General features: G+C 40.8%; 1 protein-coding gene across 2 annotated transcripts in view; it reads left to right on the top strand.

The window, feature by feature from the left end:
- SHROOM3 (shroom family member 3) overlaps positions 1 to 26214 on the top strand; it is a 203691-nt gene that overhangs the window by 118968 nt on the left and 58509 nt on the right. The window contains exon 2 of one of the 2 annotated variants that reach the window (XM_010361721.2): positions 8567 to 8698. Coding sequence is in view for 1 of the 2 variants with exons in the window: in XM_010361654.2 (XP_010359956.2) it covers positions 14770 to 14849 (80 nt within the window). In the remaining variant the exon portion in view is untranslated. Of the gene's footprint in view, positions 1 to 8566; positions 8699 to 14704; positions 14850 to 26214 lie in introns of those variants that run through there. The other variant, XM_010361654.2, reaches the window with a different exon arrangement.

Here is a 26214-nt window from a genome sequence, read left to right as displayed (position 1 = left end):
TCTACTTTTTAATTTAATTTTTCTTTTCTTCTGTAAAATAAGGATGATTATTGCCTCAAATGATAAGAAGATTAACTGAATTAGTGTTTTTAAAGCACAAATAATCTGGTACATACCATGTGCCCAGTAAATGTAAGTTTCAGTTCTATGGGTAAAAATTTAATAATTATTGCCAGGCACTGTTCTGATTGCTTTATACATATTAATTCATTCAAGCCTCACATCTACCCTTTGATGAAGGTGCTATTAGTATTCTTATTTTATAGAGGAGGAAACAGGCACAAGAGGTTAAGTGAGCTGCTCAAAGTCAAACACCTTCCTAGGTGACCCAGCCAGAACAGCACCCCAAGCTGCTGGCTCCGGAATCCACATCATCCATATACATTACACAGCCTACTGCTTGTCGGAGTTGTCTTAAGATCTAGGCTCTGCGTGCTTCTAGCTAGGGGCACACTGCTTCCATGAAGATATCATCTGTTCAGCTGTAAAGCCCTTGTGAGAGCCCTTGGTTTTCTTTTTTTTTTTTTTTTTTTTTTTTTTTGAGACGGAGTCTCGCTGTGTCGCCCAGGCGGGAGTGCAGTGGCGCGATCTCGGCTCACTGCAAGCTCCGCCTCCCGGGTTCCCGCCATTCTCCTGCCTCAGCCTCCGAGTAGCTGGGACTACAGGCGCCCGCCACCGCGCCCGGCTAGTTTTTTGTATTTTTAGTAGAGACGGGGTTTCACCGTGTTAGCCAGGAGGGTCTCGATCTCCTGACCTCGTGATCCGCCCGCCTCGGCCTCCCAAAGTGCTGGGATTACAGGCTTGAGCCACCGCGCCCGGCGAGCCCTTGGTTTTCTTATGCACTTGTCCTGGGCTACTAGCTGTGTCAAAGGGCTCCATGGGTAGAGAGACTGATGTCAGCAGTAAACTGAAGCAGATTAATATTTATTAGGTAGGTTAAAAGATTTGGCAGGTCATTTGGCTTTTTCTTCTATCCACCCTTTCCTCGTCTTTCTGCAAGGTTGACATAGAGGTCATTGGCTAAGATCTAGAGATAATTAAGCTTATGGTTTCAGAAAGAGTCAGAAACATGCTGAATGTTACTGGGGTATATTGAACACCTGGATTTGTTTGGCAAGTTTCAGGGGGAAATCAAGTGAAAAAAAGCAGCAGCCAGAGCAGGAGGTGCAAATGGACAGAGGTTTGAGACATACAAAGTGCATCTCTGCAGAGCTGAAGGGTTGTGTATGGGCCTCCTGTAATAAAACCAGCTGCCGACCAGGGTAGGTGAGCAGAAAGACAGGAGGAGGCTTTAAGTACAAATGAATGTCATGCCTATGACTAAAACACTAGATAGGATACAGGCCTGAGGGCATGCAGAGGGAGCTTCCTAGATGGTAAATAATGACTTAAAAAGCAAAAAAAGATGAGTAATGAAAGGACAAGACCCAGAAGGTTAAGACTTAAATGTGTAGGTTACAAAAGGTCAGTAACATTCGGAACAAGAGGGCCTTTAAAAGAAAGGGCAATTCATTGAGAATGTCTGTGAAATGGCTGATCAATGGTCAGTCATCAGAAAATGAAGAGCACCTATGTTTGGCTAAGAACAGAAATCTGTGCCTGAGGGCATCACTTCCTAAAATCTTCAGACACTGAAAAAGCCTCTAATCTAAGGTCTTTTCAGCCTTCAGCCTCCTGGAGACTCAAGAGAAAAAGTGCTGAGAAACCTACAACTATGACATTAGAGACCTGCGAACCCAAGAGAAGGGGGATGACAGGATAGAGATGCAATAGTAAGGCTAAATTCATGGATGAAGGACACAGAGTAGAAGAAAACTTGAAAACCAAGAACATGGCTTTAAGTAAGACAAATTGCCATATAAATGAGTGTACACACCCAGCATAAATCAAAAGGAATTTCTCTAAAGGATTCTGAGGACAAACTTAGCCCTGTATAAATGCATCCTGTCTACTTAATCACAAAAAGCATTCTGATTGCCTCCAAACATAAGGCAACAAAATTGCACTGAGCCACACCAGCTGTTTGTCGAAGGGGCTCGGCCACAGTCTCCCAACTCCCAACTTTTCTTGTCTGCCCCAAGAAAGCCTGCCACTAATGAGAAGGATCAAAAGTTAGGGCTAGATTCTATTTTCAGGAAGAAATCAACTCAGAGACTGATCTAGAAAGTAACTAGAAGAAAAGAAGATCCCACATTTTCCAAAACGGATATTATGAACAGTTTAATGCCCTTAAGGATTTAATGACATAGAACTTTGTTTTGGATGCATTACAATTATTTCCTTTACAGTTTCCTATGATTCATTCAGCAAATATGCATTGTGTGCCTATCACTGTGCTAGGCCTTGGGTGTATAGAAGTTTCAAAAAACAAGGCTGAAGAAAAGCCAGAGGTGGACCCTGACCTGGCTGAGCTTATGTCTTAACGATGAAGCAGACAATACACAAGTGAATAATTTCATGTGGTTATAAGTGCAGTAAAGAGAAAGATCGGGCTCCAGGAAAGAGTATTTGCATTAGATAAGGCAGTCTCTGAGGAGGTGATGTTCCAGTTGGGAGCAGAAACTAAGGAGTGGTCAGCCAAGTAATGAACTGGGAAGAATATTCCAGGCTTAGAGAACAGCATGTGCAAAAAGCAAAGAGCTTGGCAAGTTTGGGGAACCTAAGGAAGGCCAGTGAGGTCAGGATGCAGTAAGGGGAAAAGTTGAAGGAGGGGCAGGAGCCTGAGACCTCCCAGGCCAAGTAGGGGAACCTGGATTTTATCCAAAATGCATAGGGAAGCTACAGGATTTCCTCAGGGAATGACATCATCCATTTATACTTTTTGAAAGGTGGTACTGGCTGCTGGGTAGACACTGGATTGGAGGAGACAGAAGTGGAAGTGGGTGGCCAGTGAGGAAGCATTCCCTCCTGGATGAAACATAACAAAAAAGGAGGAAATGGCTGATTCTAACAGACAAAACCAAGCACTTCCCTAAGGTTGTAACAGCCCATGCCAAGGAGACATGATTCCTCCATCTCATCCTCCCCTTTAAGGATAAAATAGAAAAATGCAAACTCAATAGAAACCAGGAAGCAAAGGGACCTGGAGAGACCATGACTGCTGGCTCAGTTCCTTGTCTTTTACTCCAGTTTCCCCAGCCTTCCCTAATTTGTACAGTGTTCAAGAGAGCCCTAAGGAACTGAATGATATGGAATCCTTTCTTCTTGTATTGGCTGAAACTCAGTTCAGAAAGCAGTTAATGGGTACTATTAAAATACCAAATAGGTTGGGCATGGTGACTCATGCCTGTAATCCCAACACTTTGGGAGGCCAAGGTGGGTGGATCACTTGAGCTCAGGAGTTTAAGACCAGCTCGGGCAATGTAGTAAGACTCTGTCTCTACCAAAAACAAAAAACAAAAAACAAAAAAACAAAAAACCAACCATTAAAAATCAGCCTGATATAGTGGTGCATGCCTGTGATCCCAGATACTTGGGAGGCTGAGGTGGGAGGATCACTTGAGCCTGGGAGGTCGAGGCTGCAGTGAGCCAAGGTTGTGCCACTGCACTCCAGCCTGGGTGACAGAGCAAGACCCTGTCTCAAAAACGAAATGAAACAAAAAGCAAATAAGAAAGCAGTCAGTATATATTCTAGAGTTATGAATATTGTGTGGTAGGCGGAGCAAATATGAATGTCCTCATCATGGGAAGTAGAAGAAATATGTGGGAGGCTGGCCTGGCTTTCTTGTTTAACTGCCTGGAAGAAGAAAGATCATACTGCAGTATATTTTTTTTAGCCTCTGCTAAACTTTCTCAGGTCAGCTTTGATTCCTAGCTCATCACTCATAGTGGTAATATTGAGTTACAGGTACTGGAGAACAGCAAGAAACATAAACATAAAACAACTCTAAGAAATGTCTTGTTAGTTTTGCCAACAAGTTAACTTGTGAGTTAAAAGGAGATAGGAGGGAAGAAAGGCTGCAGATCTGTGGAACATTTAGCAGTACAGTTGACCATTGAACAACACGGGGGTTGGGGATGCTGACCCTCTAGAGTAAAAAATCCATTTACAACTCTTGACTACCCTAAAACCTAACTACCAATAGCCTACTGTTGACTGGAAGCCTTACAGTTGATTAACATATTTTGTGTGTTGATTAACATATTTTGTATGTCATATGCATTATGTACTATATTCTTTCAACAAAGTATGCTAGAGAAAAGAATTTTTTGTTTTGTTTTGTTTTTTGTAGTTTGTTTTTGAGATGGAGTCTCCCTCTGTCACCAGGCTGGAGTGCAATAGCGCCATCTCAGCTCACTGCAACCTCCACCTCCCAGGTTCAAGTGATTCTCTTACCTTAGCCTCCTAAGTAGCTGGGATTACAGGCATGTACCACCACGCCCAGCTAATTTTTGTATCTTTAGTAGAGATGGGGTTTCACCATGTTGACCAGGCTGGTCTCGATCTCTTGAACTCGTGATCTGCCCACCTCGGCCTCCCAAAGTGCTGGGATTACAGCATGAGCCACTGTGCCCAGCCGAAAAGAATGTTATTATACTAAGAAAATCATAAGGAAGAGAAAATACATTTATTCATTAATCAAAAATGGATCATCACAAAGGTCTTCATTCTCATTGTCTTCATGTTGAATAGGCTGAGGAGGGGTAAGAGGATGGGTTGGTCTTGCTGTCTTGGGTGGCAGAGATGGAAGAAGAGGTAGAAGGGAAGACGGGAGAGGTGGATACAGTTGTTTGAAAAAAAAATCTGCGTATAAGAGGACCCATGTAGTTCAAACTCCTGTTGTTCAAGGGTCATCTGTACTTTAGTCATTCAACAAATATTTGTTGAGCAACTCTCTGTGCCGGGCACTAAGCTGAGCTGGTTTATCTTTGTTGACCTGTGGAAGAGAGAGACCAGCAAGCTGGCAACTAGCAGCCAGTGTGAATTGCACTTTGAGGTGCATATCGATAGCCAGTGTGCTATACTGCTAGCACACAAGGGGCCACCTCACCCCGACTTCCACAGTTCCTCTGGGTAGAGGAAATGATGTCGAAATTGAAACCTGAAGGATGAGTGCGGATAAGCCAAGAGAGGATGGTACCTTTAGGGACCTGGAAGTAGCCCCATAGGCCTGGAGAGCATATAGTTTATCCCAGTATCTTTCACTTGAACTGGATTCATTGATTTTCAGGCTTCTACAGTGTATCATTGGTTATCTTTAAGTGAGACATTGTACCTTTTAGTATCTTTTAAGTAAAAATGACCTCATTTGGTAATATGTTTAGTTAATGATTCTACCATCACCATGCCCTATCAAATCTGGGTTAGTAATTCTAAAGCCTACACAATTTGTGGCATAAATTGAACATTTTAAAAACCTGCTAAACTGAAAGGAAGAAGAGTGAGTGGTTGACAGTACCAAAGGAACATGATTCCATGTATGGTTTGAGCAAATTTACATAACTTCTCTGTATCTCAGGTTGTCAATCTGTAAAATGGGACTTAAACCCTCATTCATTCTTTCCTTCATAAAAAAGTTATGGAAATAATATCTGGCACATGGGAAAGCAAACTTTTTTTTTTTATTTTAAAGAAACACTTGGAATAATCTGCCTGAGTCATGTATGACCATTGGAGCACCAGTGGGGCACCATTGCCTGATGAGGTCAGAGCACATTGCAGACTTTGTCTATGGCAGTCTGTTTTGAGGCTGTTAATGTAGTAACCTGAGGTGGGTAAGAAAGTATGCATTCTAGAGACAGCATGAGTTCAATGTACAGGTAAGGTGTTCAATGTATAGGTAAGGCAGAAGGAAGGAAGGGCAAAGAAACAATTCCAAGGCCCTGGTTTCTGGGATGACAGGCTTCCCAACACTCATGCCAGGACTGTTTTCTACCTAGGTTCACTATGGGTTTTGTGTTTTGTTTTTTGTTTTTTTTTGAATACATGAATTTTGTTGTTGTTGTTGAGATGGACTCTCGCTGTCTCCCAGGCTGGAGTGCAGTGGCGCAATCTGGCTCACTGCAAGCTCCGCCTCCCGGGTTCACGCCATTCTCCTGCCTCAGCCTCCTGAGTAGCTGGGACCACAGGTGCCCGCCACCACGCCCAACTAATTTTTTGTATTTTTAGTAGAGATGGGGTGTCACCATGTTAGCCAGGATGGTCTCAATCTCTTGATCTCGTGATCCACCCGCCTCAGCTGGGATTACAGGCGTGAGCTACCACGCCCGGCCTGAATATATGAATTTTTAAAATGTGTGTTGCCCAAATTATTCCAGAAAGAGTTGAAGGGAGGAAAGGTGTGCTTGGTGTGCTGGTGATTCTAGCACTTACTCTCTCCAACCTGATTTCTAGTTTGTGTGGTGCATCCAGACAGCTCAACCAGGTGGCCAGGCTCTTTCTGGCATCCAGAGCTAACCCATCCAGGGCAGGAGGGCGGAAGATTAGGAGGGGCAAAGATTAGCCTGGGGGTTGGGATTAACAACAATCAAAATGGGTTTCAGGATTCTCACACCCAGTTGCTAATTTCCACTGGTCCTCTAGAGGCGACAAGTAGTAGGACAACATGGTTTTGGGGGTAGTGCTGGGGTACTGGTCTCTGCTTTTCTGGGGTAGAAAGGAATCATGCATTGAAAATGCTTAAATCGATGGAATGATTTTATGTTCCTCATGCTTCCTGCTCTTTCTGGTCTGTCTGCTCTTCCTGCCAGCCCTTCACTGTGACAGCTGCCACTCCTAGCCTTCTGTCTCTAGGCATCTCCCAGGAAGGAGAAGTGGAAAGGAAAGAGAAAAGAGCTCAGTCTCTGGTGCCCAAGACATTGTGCAAAAAAAAAAAAAAAAAAAAAAAAAAAAGATGGAGTAAAAAAATGAGGACGTTATTAAATACTACAAAGGTTTTATGAAAGCTCAGGCCTGGTCTTGATTGTTTTCCCCCAGCAAACAAAGTTAGGGTCTAAAGGGGTCCTGGAAAGGAAAAGTCCCTCTCCTGGTTGTACCAGTGGGTGGTCTTGGAGGGTGCTGTTTACACTCATATAATCTTTACTGTCAGGTATTGGATGGTAAGGTATCTTTCAATCTACTTTCCAGTCACTGATTGTTCCTATGCACGCATTATATAGATGACAGAACAGGCGCAGAGAAGACAAAGTCACAGAGCTGCTCAGTGGGTAGAGCCAGGACTCAGACTCCAGAGCCATGCTCCTAACCGTGGTACACTGCCTCTTGGTTTCACTTTACAATGGATGACGAGCCTGAGACTCAGAATTTACTTGACCAATGTATTCAGTTCATTATTGACTTAACCTCAACCAGTTTTCAAACTTAAAGTCTAGCACTGTATCGAATATATCCAAAGCCAAGAATCCTGAATTCAGTGAGGAAAGTAATGTACAGAAGGAGGTGGTGGTGCTTAGATATAACGAAGGTAAACATGAAAACTTGAGCTTAGAAATGGAACCTCCCTGTTGGCCTCCTGGCCATCTCCCCCATGCTGTAGAATAAAAAGAAATCCTTTCATTTGCCTTAGGATTTAGGAAAGAAAGCTCTTTCACTTCCGTTCTGTGTTCCAGGAAATAGAAGGCCAGATGGACAGGGCTTATTCTTAACAGCTGTTCAGTAATCCCATCCCCTCTCAGCCAGGGCCTATGCAGAGGAGGCACGGCCTCATTTGTACCTTCTCCAGATTCCTGTTTATGGGCCCACCAGTCGGATCTCAGAGGCTTACAAAAATCCTTGAAGACAGAAATGGAAAATAAACCACTGGTTCCCCACAAACAGAGATGATGCCAAAACTTCAAAGCCTGATGCAGGGGACAGTGTGATGAGACATCAAGAGTACAGTCAGGATGCTTAGAAATTCATGACCTGTCACTGTCCGAAGGAGAAGAAATGTGCCTGTTCCCATGGTGGAACACATTGGCCATGTAGGGCTTAAAATTTTTCTCTGACTCCCTGGGAGTATGGAGGAAGAGAGTTATGGGAATGTGTTAGGGGCTGGGGGTGGGAGGGTGGATCTAAATGGACACACAAAAGGCTTGCCTCCCAGTGCAGTGGAATCTAAACAATCTGAAATAGCTCAAGCTCAAGAGTTGGCATGTGCTTCTGAGCTGCCACCCACTGAACAGAGCAAGGCCTGTTACACTTGGAGATCCCGCTCCTTAAAGTGAACTTGAGAAGCGAGGTGGCAGAGGCTTGGTTTCAAACCACCTCATTTGACAATTTGCTTCAGTGAATCTAGTTTTTTCCTTATTACCAAAACCAAATTACAGTGGAGTTTGTCTTTATAACAGTTAATATAACTTTCTGCCTTTTTGCTTAGAAAATCTGAGTTTTCTGAGATTGGGAAATACGCTTTATTGCTTCACAGGAACACAGATAAAAAAGGAAGATGCGACACTCAGTAGTGGATTCGCCTTCATGGGGCAGAGAACTTTGTTAGGTGCAGGCTTAGAACCCTGCACTTAGCTGTGCTGCTTTGCTCTGGCTCCAGGGTTCATTTTCATGTACTGTTTTGGTTTTTAAGATTCATTTGTGCTCTTGTCCATGAACACCATCATGCTCAGCTTCTTATTTTCCTATTTTTGACAGAGATGTGTGTGCAGACCCAGGCCATGCAGACACTAGTGCCTCTAACTTCATCAGCCCAGAACACCTCTCCTCTGGCCCCCAGCACAGGAAAGCAACGTGGTCAGGAGGGGTTAAACTTCGGCTGAAGCACAGGTAAGAGGCACGGAGGTCAGTGCTGGCATTTCAGAAAAAGAACTCGGTCCGAAAAGCCACTCAGCTGCTGGGAGAGCAGCTGGGGGCAAGGATGGTCAGGATACAGGCTGTTGAGAGAGAGAGGTAAGAGGCAGAACAAGGAGGCGAGATAGAAGCTCAGAGTTTAGAAGGATACTGATCTTATTAATGGTAGTTTACGCACAAGGTTCTAAAGAACTGTAAAGTTCCTGGGAGGTCATCCCAGGGTCCCCAAAATAGTTTGATTCAAATATCACTTCAAAAATACATTTATAATTATTTTTAAAACTACAGTTTAAAACATTAAAAGTGATATGCTGATGTTTTACACTTTGGAAATGATCAGTGTGCCAACTTGTACAGCAAGACTAATTCATCTTTGAACTGATCTACATTTAAAACTTCTCGGAGGAATGTCCCAAGATTCCAATGTAAGCCTAACAAAGATTTGTAGCTACTTACCCATGTGGGTCAGATTTTGAGAGTGAATGAACCTGAGTGCTTCCCGTGTGCTAGGTGTCCTGGCTTCACATGGGTTATCTGATTAAATTCTCACACCAGCCCTGTGAGGTTTGCACTTATAGAATAGCATTCAGCTAGGAGGCAGTGGGTTCAAATGCAGCCACTACACTATTGCCTCAGCATCAGCACAACAGTGCCTACTTCATAGGATAACTATAGGATTCAACAAGATATGGTATTCAAAGCACTCAGCACAAAGCCCACTCAGAGAGAACAAAAAATAGATGTTAGGTGGTGGTATAATGCTGTGTGGATATAATTATCCTCATCATTCTCATCATTATCACAGAAGTCTGTGTGATATCATGAAAGGCAGTATAATATGGGGAGTAAGATGGGGCTTGTGCAGTGTCAGACTACCTAAAATTCAAGCCTAGATTCTGCCACTTACCATAAACCCTCAGGCATGTTATAGAAGCTCTCTCTACTTCCAACTGTAAAATAAGTTTAATAACTGATCTGCTTCCTAGGGATGCTGAAAGGACTGAAAGAGCCGATACATGTCAAACACTAGGGCTGTGCCTACTATGTCATGAGTGCAACAGATGTTATCATAGTAACCAGTTATCCTGGTTTCAGTTTGGGAAGTTCTTTCATATAGACATATCGACTTGCATTATAAATAAGTAGGCTGGGCTCAGTGGCTCATGCCTATAAGCCCAGAGATTCAAGACCAGCCTGGGCAAAATGGCAAAACCCCGTCTCTACAAAAAATATAAAAATTAGCTGGGCATAGTAGCACACACCTGTGGTCCCAAGTACTATGGAGGCTAAGGTGGGAGATCACTTGAACCCAGGAGGTCAAGGCTACAGTGAGCCATGATTGAGTCACTGCACTCTAGCCTGAGAGACAGAGCTTCATACAAACATTATAATTTGGATTTATACAAATCCAGATTTGTATATTTAGACTATCTATGTTCAGTAATACACAAATATACATAAAAGAATTTCTTAATTTTATATAATAAAACAACACTTGTATTGGGGTGTTTAAGGTTCTTTGTTAGATTTTATTTGGAAAAAAAAAAAAAGATTTAAAAGAAGTTTAAACATACCGAAGGTCTAGGGAGGCCAACTGGCTGGTGTCTGAGAGTCAGGCCAAGAACAGGGTGAGATTTGCCAAGACCTCTGACTCAAGAGATTCAGTCAGCAAGGCTGCTCCCAGATGCATCCTAAGAAGCAGAAACTCCAAGGTTATCACTGTTTCCTTTAGCCTCCTAGGATCTTTAAAATAGAGAATCAAAATTTTCTCTTTAACAAGGAGGTGTCCACAGGGCCTGATAGGCTAATATAATGTCAGTGCCAAGGTCCTCAAGGTCAGAAAATAGTAGTTAGGGAGTTTCTGCTCCAGCCTGGAAGGAAAATGATCAAGACCTGAACTAAATCGATGGTGATGGGACAAGAGATGAGATAGATTTAAGATAAATCTAGGGAGGCAGAATAAATAGCAAATGAGAGTAGGATAAGGGAGAGAAAAACTAAAGAGTGACTGAGGAGTTTCTGGTATGAGGCACTTGGGGATATCTGTAGGGCCATTAGGACAGGGAAGGCAGGAATCACAGAAACTGACTGGGGGTTAAGAATATCAGCAATAGAATCACATAGACCTGGGTTTGAGCTAGAAATAATTAAAATATTTTATAAAACAATCCCTGAAAGTTAAGTGGAACAAACAAATGTATACCTACTTAATATACTTAGTATTCTAACCATAAATAAATCATCTTTATAACAAGCTGGGGTTGTTCTCATCAGTGTAGTCAAAGCTGGCCGATGGTGCCATGTCTGTATGGAGAACATAAGCGACAAGCAATTTCCTTTGTAAAAAGTCATGAGCTAGATGTTACAGACATCACTCCTGCTCTTGGCTGGAATTTTTACTCTTCATACACTAAGAATTTTACATGTATATGTCATATCTCCACAAATACAGTCATGTATTGCCTAATGACAGGGATACATTCTGTGCAATGTGTCATTAGGTGATTTTATTGTTGCTGAACATACTAGAGTGTGCTTACACAAACCTAGATGGTGTGACCTACACACCTGGGCTATATGGTATAGCCTAGACTATGGTGTAGCTCTTAGACTATGAACCTGGACAGCATGTTGCTGTACTGAATTCTGTAGACAATTGTCACACAATGGTAAGGATTTGCATGTCTAAACAGACAGAAATACGATGTAAAAGATAAAAAGGATATACCTACATAGGGCACTCACCATGAAGGGAGCCTGCAGGACTGGCAGTTGCTCTGGGTGAGTCAGCGAGTGAGCGGTGAGTGAACGTGAAGGCCGGTACTCTGCACTGCTTACTGTGCACTGAGGTTATGCCAAATTTATTCAAAATTTTTTCTTCAATAATTAATGTTAGCTTACTGTAACTTTATAAACTTTTAAAAATATTTGACTCTTTTGTATTGACACTTAGTTTAAAACACAGACATATTGTATAGCTATACAAATATTTTCTTTTTTCTCTCCTTATCCTAAAATCCTTGAACCTTTTTTTTTTTTTTACTCTTAAACATTTTTGTTAAAAACTGAAACACAAACACACACCCTAGCCTAGGCCGAACAGAGCAGGATCATCAATACCACTGGCTTCTACCTTTATGTCTTGTCCCTCTGGAACATCTGCAGGGACAGTGCATGGAGCTGAACTCTCCTGGGATAACACTGCCTTATTCACGAACACCTCCTGTAGAATCTACCTGAGGCTATTTCACAGTTAGCTTTTTTTTTAATAAGTTGGAATACAGGCTAAAATAATGATTGAAAGTATAATATAGTAAATATATAAGCCAGTAACACACATTTATTATAAAGTATTATATACTGTGCATGATTATATGTACTGTACTTTTAGATGACTGGCAGTGCAGTAGATTTGTTTATACCAGCATCGAAACCACGTGCGTGATGACTACAGCTTCACTAGGTGACAGGAATTTTTCAGCTCCATTATAATCCTACGGAACCACTGTCATAATGTGCACTCCACTGTTGGCTGAAACGTCATTATGTGGCACATGACTGTAAATTGTAAGCCCTATGTTAGTGTACTTCCTAATTTTCCTGTCCCCTAGAAGTCTCTCTGCAATCCAACTGTTAACTGATATGGGACTAACCTAGGAAATTGGAGTCGTTCTCCTCCAGTTACACTCAGATCCTACATCCTGTTTGTTTTGCTTTTTACTTTTTGTTTTGAAATCATTATAGACTCACAGAAAAGTTGTAAAAATAGTACAGAGATTTCCTGTATACCTGTCACCCAGCTTTCTCTAATGTTAACACCCTTTATAACCATAGTACAAATATCAAAACTAAGAAATCAGCACTGGTGTAATACTATTAGCTACAGACTTAACTTTATATAAACTATCAAGTTTACTCAGATCTCACCATTCTTTCCTATTAATGCCCTGTTTCTGTTCTAGGATCCCACATTGTGTTCCCTTAGTCTCCTCTGATCTGTGACATTTCCTCAGTCTTTCCTTGGCTTTTATGACCTTGACACTTTTGAAGAGCTCTGGCCAGTTATTTTGTAGGATGCTTCCTATTTGGGTGTGTCTGATGTGTCCTCCTGGTTACATTGAGGTTATGGCTTTTGACAGTACCACAGAAGTTATGTTGTTTTCTTCTATCTCATATCAGGGTTACATGATGTCAATATGTTTCATTACTGGTGATGGTTAACCTCGATTACTTGGTTATGGTGAAGTTGGCCAGGTTTTTCCACTTTAAAGTTACTATTTGTCCCTTTGTAATTAATAAATAACCTTGGAAAGATAATTTTCAGGCTATGCAAATATCCTGTTTCACCTCAAACTTTCTTTGCTGATCTTGGCATCTATCAGTGTTGCCTGTGACAACTATTACCGTAATGTTCTAAATTTGGTTCTTTATTTCTTTCATTTTTTCTACATTTATTAATTAGAATTCTTCTTAAAAAATAAAGCCTGTTTCTCTCCTCTACTTATTTATTCATTATTCATTCATGTCAGTAAGGACTCCTTCATATTTATTTTATCCTGTGGGTTATAATTCAGTATTACTGTTATTTATTTTGTTGCTCAAATGGATCTAGTTTTGGCCATTGAGAGCTCTTTTGAGCTGGCTGTGGTCTGAGTCCTGTCTGGAAATGTGGAAAAGGATGAGGTAGTGATGCCTTGTCCTTCCGCATAAGACAGCAGACCATGATGTGCCATCATCTTCTTAGGAGTCTTACAAATGTTGAAGTGGGAGGTTGGTGGTGGGCACTGAGCAGTTCTAATTTGTGACATGTCACAGAGGCCTATACTGATTTTGGAATTGGAAAGTGCTGGGGTCACCTCATGAGCTATTTTCAAGTCCAGTGAGTAACAGGTATATATATTCATAGCTCCTTCATTTTGGAGAAAATAGCCAGGAAGGATCTTCTCACTTATCTATAAGAAAAAAGAAAAGGCAGAAGCTAATTTCCCAGGTATATATAGGAGCCAGTGAAACAACCAAGTTAAACAGAGAGAGACACTTTTAGTGGTCCAGGGCTTAATATTCTCACAGATCCAATCCCACCCTTCCTTTCCTGCTTAGATCCCTGCATTCTCTCTTATCTGTCAATAGGAATTCTTATGATCTAACTTATCTTGGCAGAAACTTCTCTGTAAATCTATCAAGCCTTGGGCTAGGGTAGCTCAATGAGTCGGTAAAGGAGACAAAATGTTCTAGCTTGAAACTGAAGATTTTCCAAGCCGATGCTTTTCTCCATAAACTTCTCATTCCTTCCTCACCTTCCCCCGCAAGTCATTATAAAAATAGTCTGATGTAATAATTAAGCATTTACCCTTATATGGGGATCTCTGATCACCATGCTATGTGCTTCATAAAGTAAATCAAGATGAATGGATAATAGAAGCTCAGAATCTGACTCCTCTAATTCATTCTTAATTGAACAGCAAGGTTAGTTCTACTGGTGCTATCCCTTGGCAGTGAGTTCTGTCCCTGTACTGCTGAACTTAGTGTTTTCATGACAGTACACCTTAGGCAGATGCAGTGAGATGTTGTTATAGAACCACTGCTTCAGTCAACTCCCTAACTATGGGAGGCTTAAAGCAATTGGCGCTTTTGTAGACAGTGCATTTTTGCATGTGGAGGAGGGCATGTGTTTAGGAGAGAAGATCATTTAAGGAGACTTCCTGATTTCAGTTTGATGCATTCTATCATCAGATGATTTTCCTTGCTTCCCTCCTCCTCTTGCCCACAAAATAGAATTCCAGCATTTCTAAGCTATAGGCTATTGTCCAAGATGCCAGCTCTTCTCAGGGAGTCATTAAGGGTCACCTTCTCTTCTTCCCTCTTACAGAGCAGGAATTGAATTTTAATTGGCCAATTTACAGAGGGGACTGGCATGGAGAGTCCCTCCCACTTGCACTGAGCTGGGCAAGTTCAAGGCGGTTCAGGTCGTCCAACTGGAGGCACATGTAGTTGTTGCGAGGCTTTTACCATGCTAGGGGGAGCAGAAACAGCAGTAGCAGGGCAGAATGGCTTTTTATTCCACGCCTGAATATGACATCCAATTGGCCAGAGGGTTGCTATCTGGGATGTTTCTATTTGCCACAAGGTAAGTTCAGTACCGTGTTAGAATGCGATTCAGAATCTTTCATTGCAGGATCCTCCACTGACAAGGCTTTAACAGCTGTCTTTTTGATGTTGTGCTGTATCTGTTTATAAAGAAACATAACCAACTGCCTGTTAAGTTTAAACCAGTTTCTCTAAATTGTTACGAATATTCTCATTATTTGAATATCTCACATGATTTGGTGTACTATTAATATTTCTGTTCGGGAATTCTCATTCTCCTACGTATAAATACAGTTGCCCTATTTTTTATGATGTGTATATCTAGACTGACCTTTTATCGCATTCAAATTAACAAGTGCTTTGTGCTGTGTACTTCCTAGTTTTGCTTCCTCATTTCCCTGGGGAATTTCAGAGTAATCATTGCTGTTTCTTATGGGGGTGGTTATATACCTATGTACTAGTAGCCAAGTTCTCTATTCTCATTGTCAACATTTGTATAAAGAAAGGGAAGTTTTTATTTTATTTGACCTTCACTTATTCCTTCGCTGATGCTCTTCCTTTTTTTACATAGATCTAAGTTTCTGATCTATATCATTTTTCCTTTTCTCTAAAGAATTTTTAATATTTCTTGTAAGGCAAGTCTATTGGCAACAAATTCCCTCAATTTTTGTTTACCTGAGAGACTTTACTTCTTTCATCACTTTTGAAGAATAATTTCACAGGATCCAGAATCTATGTTGGTGTTTTTTGTTTGCTTGTTTGTTGTTTTTTTTTTTTTCCTTTCAACACTTTCAATCTTTTACTCCACTCTCTTCTTGCTTGCATGGTTTCTGAGGAGAAGTCAGATGGAATTCTCATCTTTGCTCCCCTATAGGTGAGATGTTTTTCCCATCTGGCTTCTTTCAGGCTTTTTGGCTTTATCTTTGGTTTTCTGTAGTTTGAAACTGACATACCTAGGTGTAGTTTTTCTGGTATTTATCTTGCTTTCTGTTCTTGGAGTTCCTGGATCTGTGGTTTGGTGTCTGACAGTAATCTGGGGAGATTCTCAGTCATTATTGTCTCAAGAATTTCTTTTCTTCTTTTCTCTCTTTCTTTTCATTCTGGTATTTCCATTACATGTATGTTACACCTTTTGTAATTGTCTCTCAGTTCTTGGATATTCTGTTCTGGAATTTTCTCAGTCTTTTTTTCTCCTTGCCTTTCAGTTTTGGAGGTTTTTTATTCAGATATCCTCAGGCACAAAGATTCTTTCTTCCGCCGTATCCAGCATGCATGTGTGGGGTGGGGGTACGGGAAAGGAAATCTCTGTAACTTTTACTCAGCTTTGATGTGAACCTAAAACTGCTCTAAAAAAATTTTTTTAAGTCTATTTTTTTAAAAAAGAAGACAAAAGGAACCTATGTGTATATTCTAAATTTCGAAGAAAAGGTATAGTCTTCTCATTCAACTTTGAGATTATAGTCATATATGAAAAGAATTATTGAGATTGCCAATTGTACATTATTTAACTCCATCACAATTGAAGATTTAAATACTTCATTATATGTTCTCTTATAATTCAAATTCAACTTTTATCCATATATAATCTTGACTTGAAATTTTCCTCCAGAATTATGCTAAATGCCAGCGCTTGCTTCTAGAGATGCCTTTACTTAAAATAGGACACGGTAAAAAACAGGTGGATGCAACAGTCATGGTAATGTTCTAGCTCTCTAGCTGACTTGAGTATTTATTTTATTTTTATAGGCATTCATTTTATTATTACGCCATGTAAAAGATAAAAAAGACAATATGAACTGCTTATATTACAAAATTTACTCATCTATATATAGATATTACAGGGCTGGTTTTTCCAGTTTTATTTGGCATTCTTTCATCTGAAAGTGAGTAAGAGAGAACGTTCTTCTGACTTTTATTCTCTCCAAGTGTCAGCTTCTGTGTGAGTGGTGGTAGTTAAACTCTCCTCTATTATAAAATTTATTGTGGAAATATTGGTAGGTAGGAATTGAGCTGGAGCAAGTGTTAAAGTCTTTTACATTTTCAGCTGCTTTGCCTTAAAACCTTCACTATTCTTTTTATTTCAGTTCCAGTAATATTTGGAAACTTTATTACAATGAAGTTTCTTTGCCAGTATGATTTGAAAATATAGATTCTTTTGAGCATTGTTTAACATTTTTAACTAAAATTAATGCCTTCTGTCTTTTCCTTTGTTTTCTTACTGACTTTAATTTCTTACTTGTGGCCTTTTCCTTTAAATGAAGAAGAAGACAGTGAAATAGAGAAGTGAAAAATATAACACAAGGCGAAATAAAGAAGTGAAAAATATAACACAAGGCATCAGACTTACTCCAAAAGAGAATTCAGTTTATTTGGTGTTAGAGGTCTGGGAGGGATTTGTTTTTGTTTAATGGAGTGGTGTTTAGAATAAATCACCACCAAAAGGTAAGGCTTCTGCCCCCCACACACAAATGGAAAAAACACAACCCTTTCTTCATTTGTTTTGACAAGTGCAAGTTTAATTTATTCTTTGGCATTGTATAAGAATTAGCTTAATTTTGAAATATATTGGTTGGTATTTGGACTCCTTTAAACTCTCAAAGGGCAATCTTTTATGGATTTCTCATTAAGGAGGAAGGTTTCCTGCTTAGGGGTAGCCTTCTCCTGGCACTCAGCCTCACCATCTGCTGGATAGAGGGGAGAAGCTCTACACCTTTTCCTGCACCCTGCTGAGCTGCTCCTCATTTGTCTGCCAGCAGGAGTCTTCTGGGAAAGCTCCCAGACATCTTCTCCCTAAAAAGCAATAGTAATTCAGGGGCACACACAATATTTCTAGCCCTCTGCAGCTATCTGAGCCTCTCTGAGATCCATGACAGTCTTGGGGGTGTTTGCATGTGCCCATCTGTGGAAAATAACACACCACCATGGAAGTGATTTCTCCTAAGTTTTAGCAACATATACTATGGCACAGAGAAACAGTATGGAAGAAAATTCTAAAATCATAATCTCTGATATCTGGAGAAATTGGTAGAAACCATCCTTCCTTCCTCCAACAAATAAAATGCCCAGTTCCAAATGAGAGTTGAGAAACAGAAATTATTTATTGGTAATTAGAAGTTGTGCTATTCTATTTATGCTGTGCTATTCTTTTGTAATTGAGTTTGTAAGTTAATAAAAGACAAAGATGAATGCTATTACACATCATAGATATTACAATGTTTGCATCAAATTCTGCTTGATTTTTATGCAGGTGTTGACATGTAGGAAGGACAGTTGAATATTCTGATTCTCTGTGTGTGTCATTGCTGACAAAGGGGATATAAAGAGGGGAATATTGGGAAAAAGAACATTTCAACTTATTATCCCCCAGCAATTGAATGAAAAACACCCACCCCTATTGCTAGCCCCTCTCTTTTATAGTAGTGTTTTCATGCAGTAATCAATAAAATTTAATCTTTAAAAACTGCTTCAGAATGGAAGATGGGGAGGAGATAACTAGTAGTGAAGGGGATATTGGGACAGACATGGTGGAATGGGGTAAAGTAGGATACAAGAAAAGGGGCTGTATCTTTTATGCCAGTTTTGGCGTTACAGCATTATGTCTGCATATTAGCAGACTTCACACTTACTGGTGATTCAGCTGTCAAAGCCAAAAGTCCCCAGGACATATTATCGGGATGTGACATTTTAAAAAATCTTTTATTTCCAGAAGGGACTGTGTGTTGCTATGAGATGGTATTACCTAATGCATACCTTTCTACCTACTGAACCACTTTTTAAAGACACAGATATTAATAAGGCAATTATGAAAAGCCTTGGAAAAGTGTTTTTTAGGGTTTTTTTTTTTTTTTTTTTTTGTGAATCCAAAAGGTCTGAGGGATAGCCTTGAGGAGCCTGGAAGTAGTTCTAGAAACAAGGAGTTGGCTGGGTGTGGTGGCTCAGGCCTGTAATCCCAGCACTTTAGGAGGCCAAGGCAGGTGGATCACGAGGTCAGGAGTTCGAGACCAGCCTGACCGACACGGTGAAACCCTGTCTGTACTAAAAATGCAAAAATTAGCCGGGCATGGTGGCAGGTGCCTGTAATCCCAGCTACTCAGGAGGCTGAGCCAGGAGAATCGCTTGAACCTGGGAGGGAGAGGTTACAGTGAGCCAAGATCGTACCATTGCACTCCAGCCTGGGCGACAGAGCAAGACTCTGTCTCGAAAGGAAAGGAAAGGGAAGGGGAGGGGAGGGGAGGGGAGAGGAGGGGAGGGGAGGGGAGGAACAAGGGGTTAGGGATGCTGTGGAGGGCTAAAGGATTTCTCAAAAATAATGTCTTTGCTAATGGAGTGTTGAAGGACAATGGCCACCTTTTTTCGTGTTTTGAAAGATTCTTGTTTGTTTCAACTCTTAAAACTTCGTGAGACCTTTTCTATCTCCTGTGAACATATTATTAACATCTCAACACCATCCGGATCTATGAGTGAAACAATGTTATGAGTGCAGCTCAGTGTTGTTTGACCTGGTCCCAGTTTTCCATTCCTATATGTTTTTATCAGTAGCATTTGGGGCCTGTCATTTTCCTATAAACAGGAAATGCCTAAAAAGGGATGTTGTTCAAATAGGCATCATCTGTGATTCGATACCAAAGAAGATAGAATCTCTCTCTGAATTCTTTCTTTACTTTTCTTTTCTTTTTTTTTTTTTTTTTTTGAGACAGAGTCTCGCTCTGTTGCCCAGGCTGGAGTGCAGTGGCGCAATCTTGGCTCACTGCAACCTCGCCTCCCAGGGTCAAGTGATTCTCCTGCCTCAGCCTCCTGAGTAGCTGGGATTACAGGCATGCGCCACCACACCCAGCAATTTTTGTATTTTTACTAGAGATGGGGTTTCACCATGTTGGTTAGGCTGGTCTTGAACTCCTGACCTCGTGATCCGCCACCTCAGCCTCCCAAAATGCTGAGATTACAGGCCTGAGCCACCACACCCAGCCTCCCCCTGAATTATTTCTATGGTGACCTTTAATTGTTCATACTGAGTTTATTTCCTTTTTAAAATGTGAAAGGGGTCAATTTAGCAGTAATTATCAAAATTGCAAGTGCATTTACCCTTTGAGCCAGCAATTCTACTTTTAAGAATTTCTGCAGACATTTCAACATACATAGAAAACATTATATGGACATGATCATTCATTGCAGCATTATTTGTAATAGCAAAAGACTAGACATGAAAAAGTGTCTACAAAAGGGGTCTGGTTAAACAAATATGATATATGCATATAGTGGAGTACTAGGTAGCTGAAAGGAAATAAAGGTATGAGGAAGCTCTGTAAATACTGATAGAGAATGATCTTCAATATGTTTGGGGGCTTTTATTTGAGAAGGGGGTCTCAGTTTTGCCCAGGCTGATCACAAACTCCTGGGCTCAAGCAATTCTACCACCTCAGACTTTCAAATAGCTGGGACTACAGGCATGAGCTACCATGCCCAGCTGAATATGTATTGTTGAATACAAAAAGCAAGGGATAGAACACACCATGAAGTTTCTTTTGGGAAAGGAGTGAAATGAGATTATATGTTCATGTTTGCCTGTATTTGGATAACAGAACACTGGAAAGATACTTAAGAAATTAACTACAGTGGTTAGCTTGTGGGGGCGAGAGAAATGAGTATGGTGGAGGAGGAATACCGGAAGTAAATATGGGGAAAATATGAAGACTTTATAAATTTTATAAATTTCGATGATGCATACATGGTTATTTATATTAATCCAGATACATTAATATATGTTTAAAATGTTTCATAAGCTAGGCATAGTGGTACATGCTATAGTCCTAGCTACTCAGGAGGCTGAGGTGGGAGGATTGTTTGAGCCCAGGAGTTCAAGGCTGCAGTAAGCTATGATCATGCCACTGCACTCCAGCTAGGGTGACAGATTGAGACCCTGTCTCAAAAAAAGATTTCATAATTTTAAAAATAGATGAGGAAAAATGGGGAAAAACAGCAGTGGCATGTAAAAAGAATCTTTAAAAACAATGCTTTACTATTCACAATAGCAAAGACATGGAATCATCCTAAAGGGCCATCAATGGCGATTGGATAAAGAAAATATGCTACCTATACACCATGGAATAGTATTCAGCCATAAAAAAGAATGAGATCATGTCTTTTGCAGGAACATGAATGGAGCTGGAGGCTATTATCCTCAGCAAACTAACGCAGGAACAGAAAACCAAATTCTGCATGTTCTTATAAGTGGGAGCTAAATGATGAGAAAACATGGACATATAGAAGGGAACAATACACACTGGGTCCTACTTGAGGGAGGGACTGGGAGAAGGGAGAGGATCAGAAAAAATAACTATTGGGTACTAGGCTTAGTACCTGGGTGATGAAATAATCTATACAACACCCCCCAGCCTATGACACAAGCTTACCTATATAACAAACCTGCACATGTACCCCTGAACCTAAAATAAAAAAAAAAAAAAACCAACGCTGTATCCCCAGCTAAGCACAGTATGCAATAAGAATATGATAAAGATCTACAATTCAAATATTTGAAATTTTAACTTAATAGACCTAATTTGCAGAATATATTGAGGTATTTTGTTTCTTTTTTGGGGGGTATGGGGGCGTTCGATTAGAACTTTGTTATGATGGACTTTGTCTCATAGTATTGTGCACTAAACAATAATGGATGGAAAGGTTGATGGGTTAGTAAGGGGTTTAAGAAATATGGTAACTTTTAGGCCGGGCGCGGTGGCTCAAGCCTGTAATCCCAGCACTTTAGGAGGCCAAGACGGGCGGATCACGAGGTCAGGAGATCGAGACCATCCTGGCTAACACGGTGAAACTCCGTCTCTACTAAAAATACAAAAACTAGCCGGGCGAGGTGGCGGGCGCCTGTAGTCCCAGCTACTCGGGAGGCTGAGGCAGGAGAATGGCGTAAACCTGGGAGGCGGAGCTTGCAGTGAGCTGAGATCCGGCCACTGCACTCCAGTCCGGGCGACAGAGCGAGACTCCACCTCAAAAAAAAAAAGAAAAGAAAAGAAAGAAAAAGAAATATGGTAACTTTTTTTTTGTGGTACTGGTAGTCTGAGTATATTTTGTATTCTTATACACTTGACTCAGGTCCAGTGGGTAACTGGCAGAGTTTTATAACACTGCACCCAGAAGAGCCTATGCAACATCTGTCATAACAGTTCGTTAAAGAACAGCATCAACCAGTTCTTAGAAATTTTTATTTTCCAAATTATAGTTGTCACTTTCTCCATTTATGCAAAGCATACCAATCTTTCAAGGTCATCTGAAGTCCCACTGTACTACTAAGCCTTCTGGCTGACTTCAGACCCCATTCACGTGAGCTTTTGGTGCTTGTATCCAAAATGCCTCTACAGCCTCGGTGACCCAATATGTTCTGAAGTTTATACCATCTGCTCTTCACTCACAAGGCTCTGGCTATACTCTGTTGTATTCTTTAAAAACCCAAACTCATTCTTCCTCTCAAGGATTTTGCATTCATTTTTCCTTTGGAGCTATATATTCTTCTCCCAGCTCTTTGCATGGTTATTTCTTATCATTTAGGTCTTGGTTTGAATGTCACTCGCTCATAGAGGCTGTCTCTGACTTAAACGGGGACTTTCCATCACACTCTCACATTACCCAGTTTTATTTCCTTCAGAACCCTTATAACTATATGAGAGTATCTTGTTTTATTTGCTTACTTGCTTACTCCCTGTCTCGCTCCTCTGCCTTTCCTACCTCATTGCATAGTGCTCCTTACTTGCAAATTAAAAGCACAGGCTCTGGGCCGGGCACGGTGGCTCATGCCTGTAATCCTGGCAGTTTGGGAGGCCAAGGCGGGTGGATCACGAGGTCAGGAGATCGAGACCATCCTGGCTAACACGGTGAAACCCCATCTCTACTAAAAAAAAAACACAAAAAAATAGCCAGGCATGGTGGCGGGCGCCTGTAGTCCCAGCTACTCAGGAGGCTGAGGCAGGAGAATAGTGTGAACCCGGGAGGCGGAGCTTGCAGTGAGCCAAGATCTCACCACTGCACTCCAGCCTGGGCATCAGAGCGCAAAAAAAAAAAAAAAAAAAACAATAAACAAAAGCACAGGCTCTGGAGACAGATGCCTGTATTTGGTAGCTGTGCTGCTCACTACATTTGTGATAGTGAACACGTTGTTTATTCTGTATTTACCTCACTTTCCTCATTAATAGCCCTGTATCATAAAGATAATATAAAGGCTAAGTGAGAAAATACTCGTCAAGTGCTTAGAATGGTGGTTGGCACTCAGTAGGCACTCAAATATTTTTTGAGTGAATGAATGATGCTCTAACTTTGTTTAACACTTTTTCTTGCATCTGAGCCTCCTCAACAAAATTATAAACTCTTAGGCCATCCATGACCTTGCAGAGCTCCAACTATAATTTAACAAGGTCGAAGGCACATAGGTGATGAGTGAATGCTGCTTAAAATACTGAATTACTGTAGATTGCTCAGAAACTTGTTTTGCATTCCCGAATCTCTCTGTGTTAGGGCAAAATCATCTAAGAAGGACATCATGTCACTTGCGAATTCCAGTTTCATCAGCCTACCCATCCCACGCAGTGAAGCTTCCTTGTTTGTGGTTAGGAATGCAACAAAAGGGCTTTGTTTGGATTACACCCACACACAAAACTTAGTTTGCTAAATTTTAAAATTAAACCATCTTCTGACTTACTGATATGCTCATGATGTGATGTACTTTAGGAAAATATTTCTTTATGTTCTTAAAGATCAAAGTGATCCCAAAATGTAAAATTAGCATGCCATGCTCTTTAGGAATGCTTATTAAATGTTTCCCATCATTGAAAAAGTCTGTAAATAGCTGTTTAACTTTTTTAAAAAAAACTCTCAAGCTACAGTGAATTATATTTTCAAAATGAGAGACTATTTTAAAAATACTTTGCTTTTCAATAGCTAATACATGCATATAGTATAAAATTTGAAAAGTTGCAAAATGAAATACAGTGAAAATAAGTTTTCCTTCCCAGAGGCATTGTATCTAGTTTCTTAAGTGTCCTTCCAAAAATACTCTTTACATTAATATGTAATTAACATGTGATTGTTTTCCCCCACATACTGTAGCAGACTGTACATGTAATTCTGCATTTTACTAGTGTAGCTTAATATATTTGGAGATATTTCCATGTCAGTATGTATAGAGATACTTCATCCTTTTTAATAGCCATTATATGAATGTACCACACTGCCACACTGAGTTAACTAGCCTGCTGCTAATGGGCATTTAGGTTGTCTTCCAATCTTTTGACGGATATGTTATTTTAAAAATCATTTGCTAGATGTCGCCAAGTTGGCCTTCATTCAGGTTGTGCTGATATACACTGGTGGGCTATTTTTGGTCATCCTTTTCAATCCTTCCCTTATTTCATCACTTAACTCCTATCTGTACATTATGGAAGAATCTTATAAAACAAAGATTTATCTCAGAAGCCTTCTCCCAACATATGTTCTGCATTTAAAAGAAAAGTAGGGTTTTTTTTTTTTTCATGTTTTTGTTTTTTTCAGGGCCTTTTGATTTACTTTCTCCCTGCCCAAATCATCTTGTTCTTAATCTATTAGCACTGTGATGAAACCTGATACTCTACCCAGGGCAAATAAATAGTTACCTCTCCAACCTCCTCCAAAGAAAAAGCTCCGAAGTTGAGTTTGCTGTCTTCGTGTTGCAAGTATTGGGCCTACTTTCTAAAGCACTTATTTTATCTGTACTGTAGGAATTACTTCATTTGGTCTTTCCCACAGAATATAACCTCCTTAAGGGCAGAGACAGTATCTTGGTCATTATTTCTTTAAAATGTCTGTTTAAAAATTGTTTAATTTTTAATTTTCTTAAATGGACATTTAATTGTACATATTTATGGGGTACATAACGATGTTTCAATACAAATAATGTATAGTGATAAGGATAATTAAATATTTTTAAATATCAGTTTCAACTCTTCTAGTCCTTATGTACCATGTCCCTGGAGCCCGACCCTGTGTGTCACCTCCCTCACTTCTCCCTCTTCCAGGTTAGGCTTCATCATGAAAACAGGACATTGGGTGCGAGGTCCCCTCAACTTTTCGTGCTACCTACACTCACATTTGCCAGCATCTGCCTTTCTTTTATCTCAACAGCACTGGCTTTCCTCCTCCGTAAGCTCATACCCTTCACCAGAGCGTTTGAATCCCATCCCTTCCTGCCTACTCCTGAGTCTTTAAGGAGTCCTTCTCCTGTGTCCTGTGTCATCAGATGGGCCTGTGCACACTCTCTGCCTTATAGGCACTTGCTTAAACTTCTCATTTAAAACAAAAACAGCAGGAACAAAACCTTTTCACTCCCTGGCTCCCTCCAGTCTTGTAGCTACCACCCTCTTCTCCCCTTTAGAAACAGGTTTTTGAAGGAATCATCTGCCCATACTGCCTCTGTCTTATCCCTTGTTCACCTTTAGCCCCATCCTAAATCATGCCATTGCAAGGACTTACTAGTTGCCAAGTCCAGTAGCCATGCATCTACCCTCATCACACTAACTTCTTTACAGCATTGCAGTGGTTGAGTTTCCTCCTCCTCCTCACTCTCCCCACTAGAAATCTGTGAGACTCCCATACTTAACTTGTTTTCCTCCCTCTTCTGTGGAAGCTCTTCTTGGGCTTTTTCCCAGGCTCCCTCTCCCCTAAATTTTGACCGTTCTCGGAGACTCATCCTTAAACCATTTCCTTTGTCTCCCTGTTCATTCTCCCCAAGTCACTTATTTTCTCTCAAAGGCCCTGTGTTTTGTGACTCGTAAATTTCTATATGCAGCCAAGCCCTCAGTCCTCTAGTCCCTCTCCTTGCCACACCTCTCCACTGAAAGTTCCACAGGCACTCATTCGCATGCCCCAGAATCAGCCATCTGCATCCTGCTCATTTTCTCTTCTCTCTCTCCACTCCCATCCCCTCCATCTAAAATAAAATAAATAAAATAAAATAAAATAAAATAAAAAATAAACCATCTCTCTGGAGGCTGGAGTGCGGTGGTACACAGTCATTGCTCACTACAGCCTCGAACTCCTGGGTTCAAGTGATTCTCCTACTTCAGCCTCTGAGTAGTGGGGACTACAGGTGGATGCTACCACACCCAGCTAATTAAAAAAAAAAGTTGAGCCCCCTGCCTCAGCTTCCCAAGTAATTCGGCTTATAGGCATAAGCAAACTAGAGGGTCTATCTGGAACCCCTGAAGTTATCAGTAAACATTGTCTCACACCTCATCTCCTTGACAGGAAAGGGCATCTTTTTTCCTGTGGAGCCTATGGAATTTATCAGTTTCTATTTCTCTTGGGTGGGAAAATCTTCTTGGCATCTAGCTAGGCATGGACAGATACTGTTAGGTGATGAAGCCACT

Source organism: Rhinopithecus roxellana, chromosome 2 (genome assembly GCF_007565055.1).
Source record: "Rhinopithecus roxellana isolate Shanxi Qingling chromosome 2, ASM756505v1, whole genome shotgun sequence".
NCBI classification, from domain to species: Eukaryota; Metazoa; Chordata; class Mammalia; order Primates; family Cercopithecidae; genus Rhinopithecus; species Rhinopithecus roxellana.
The sequence above is the reverse complement of the archived record's forward strand: the minus strand, read 5'-3'. Positions and strand labels throughout refer to the sequence as shown.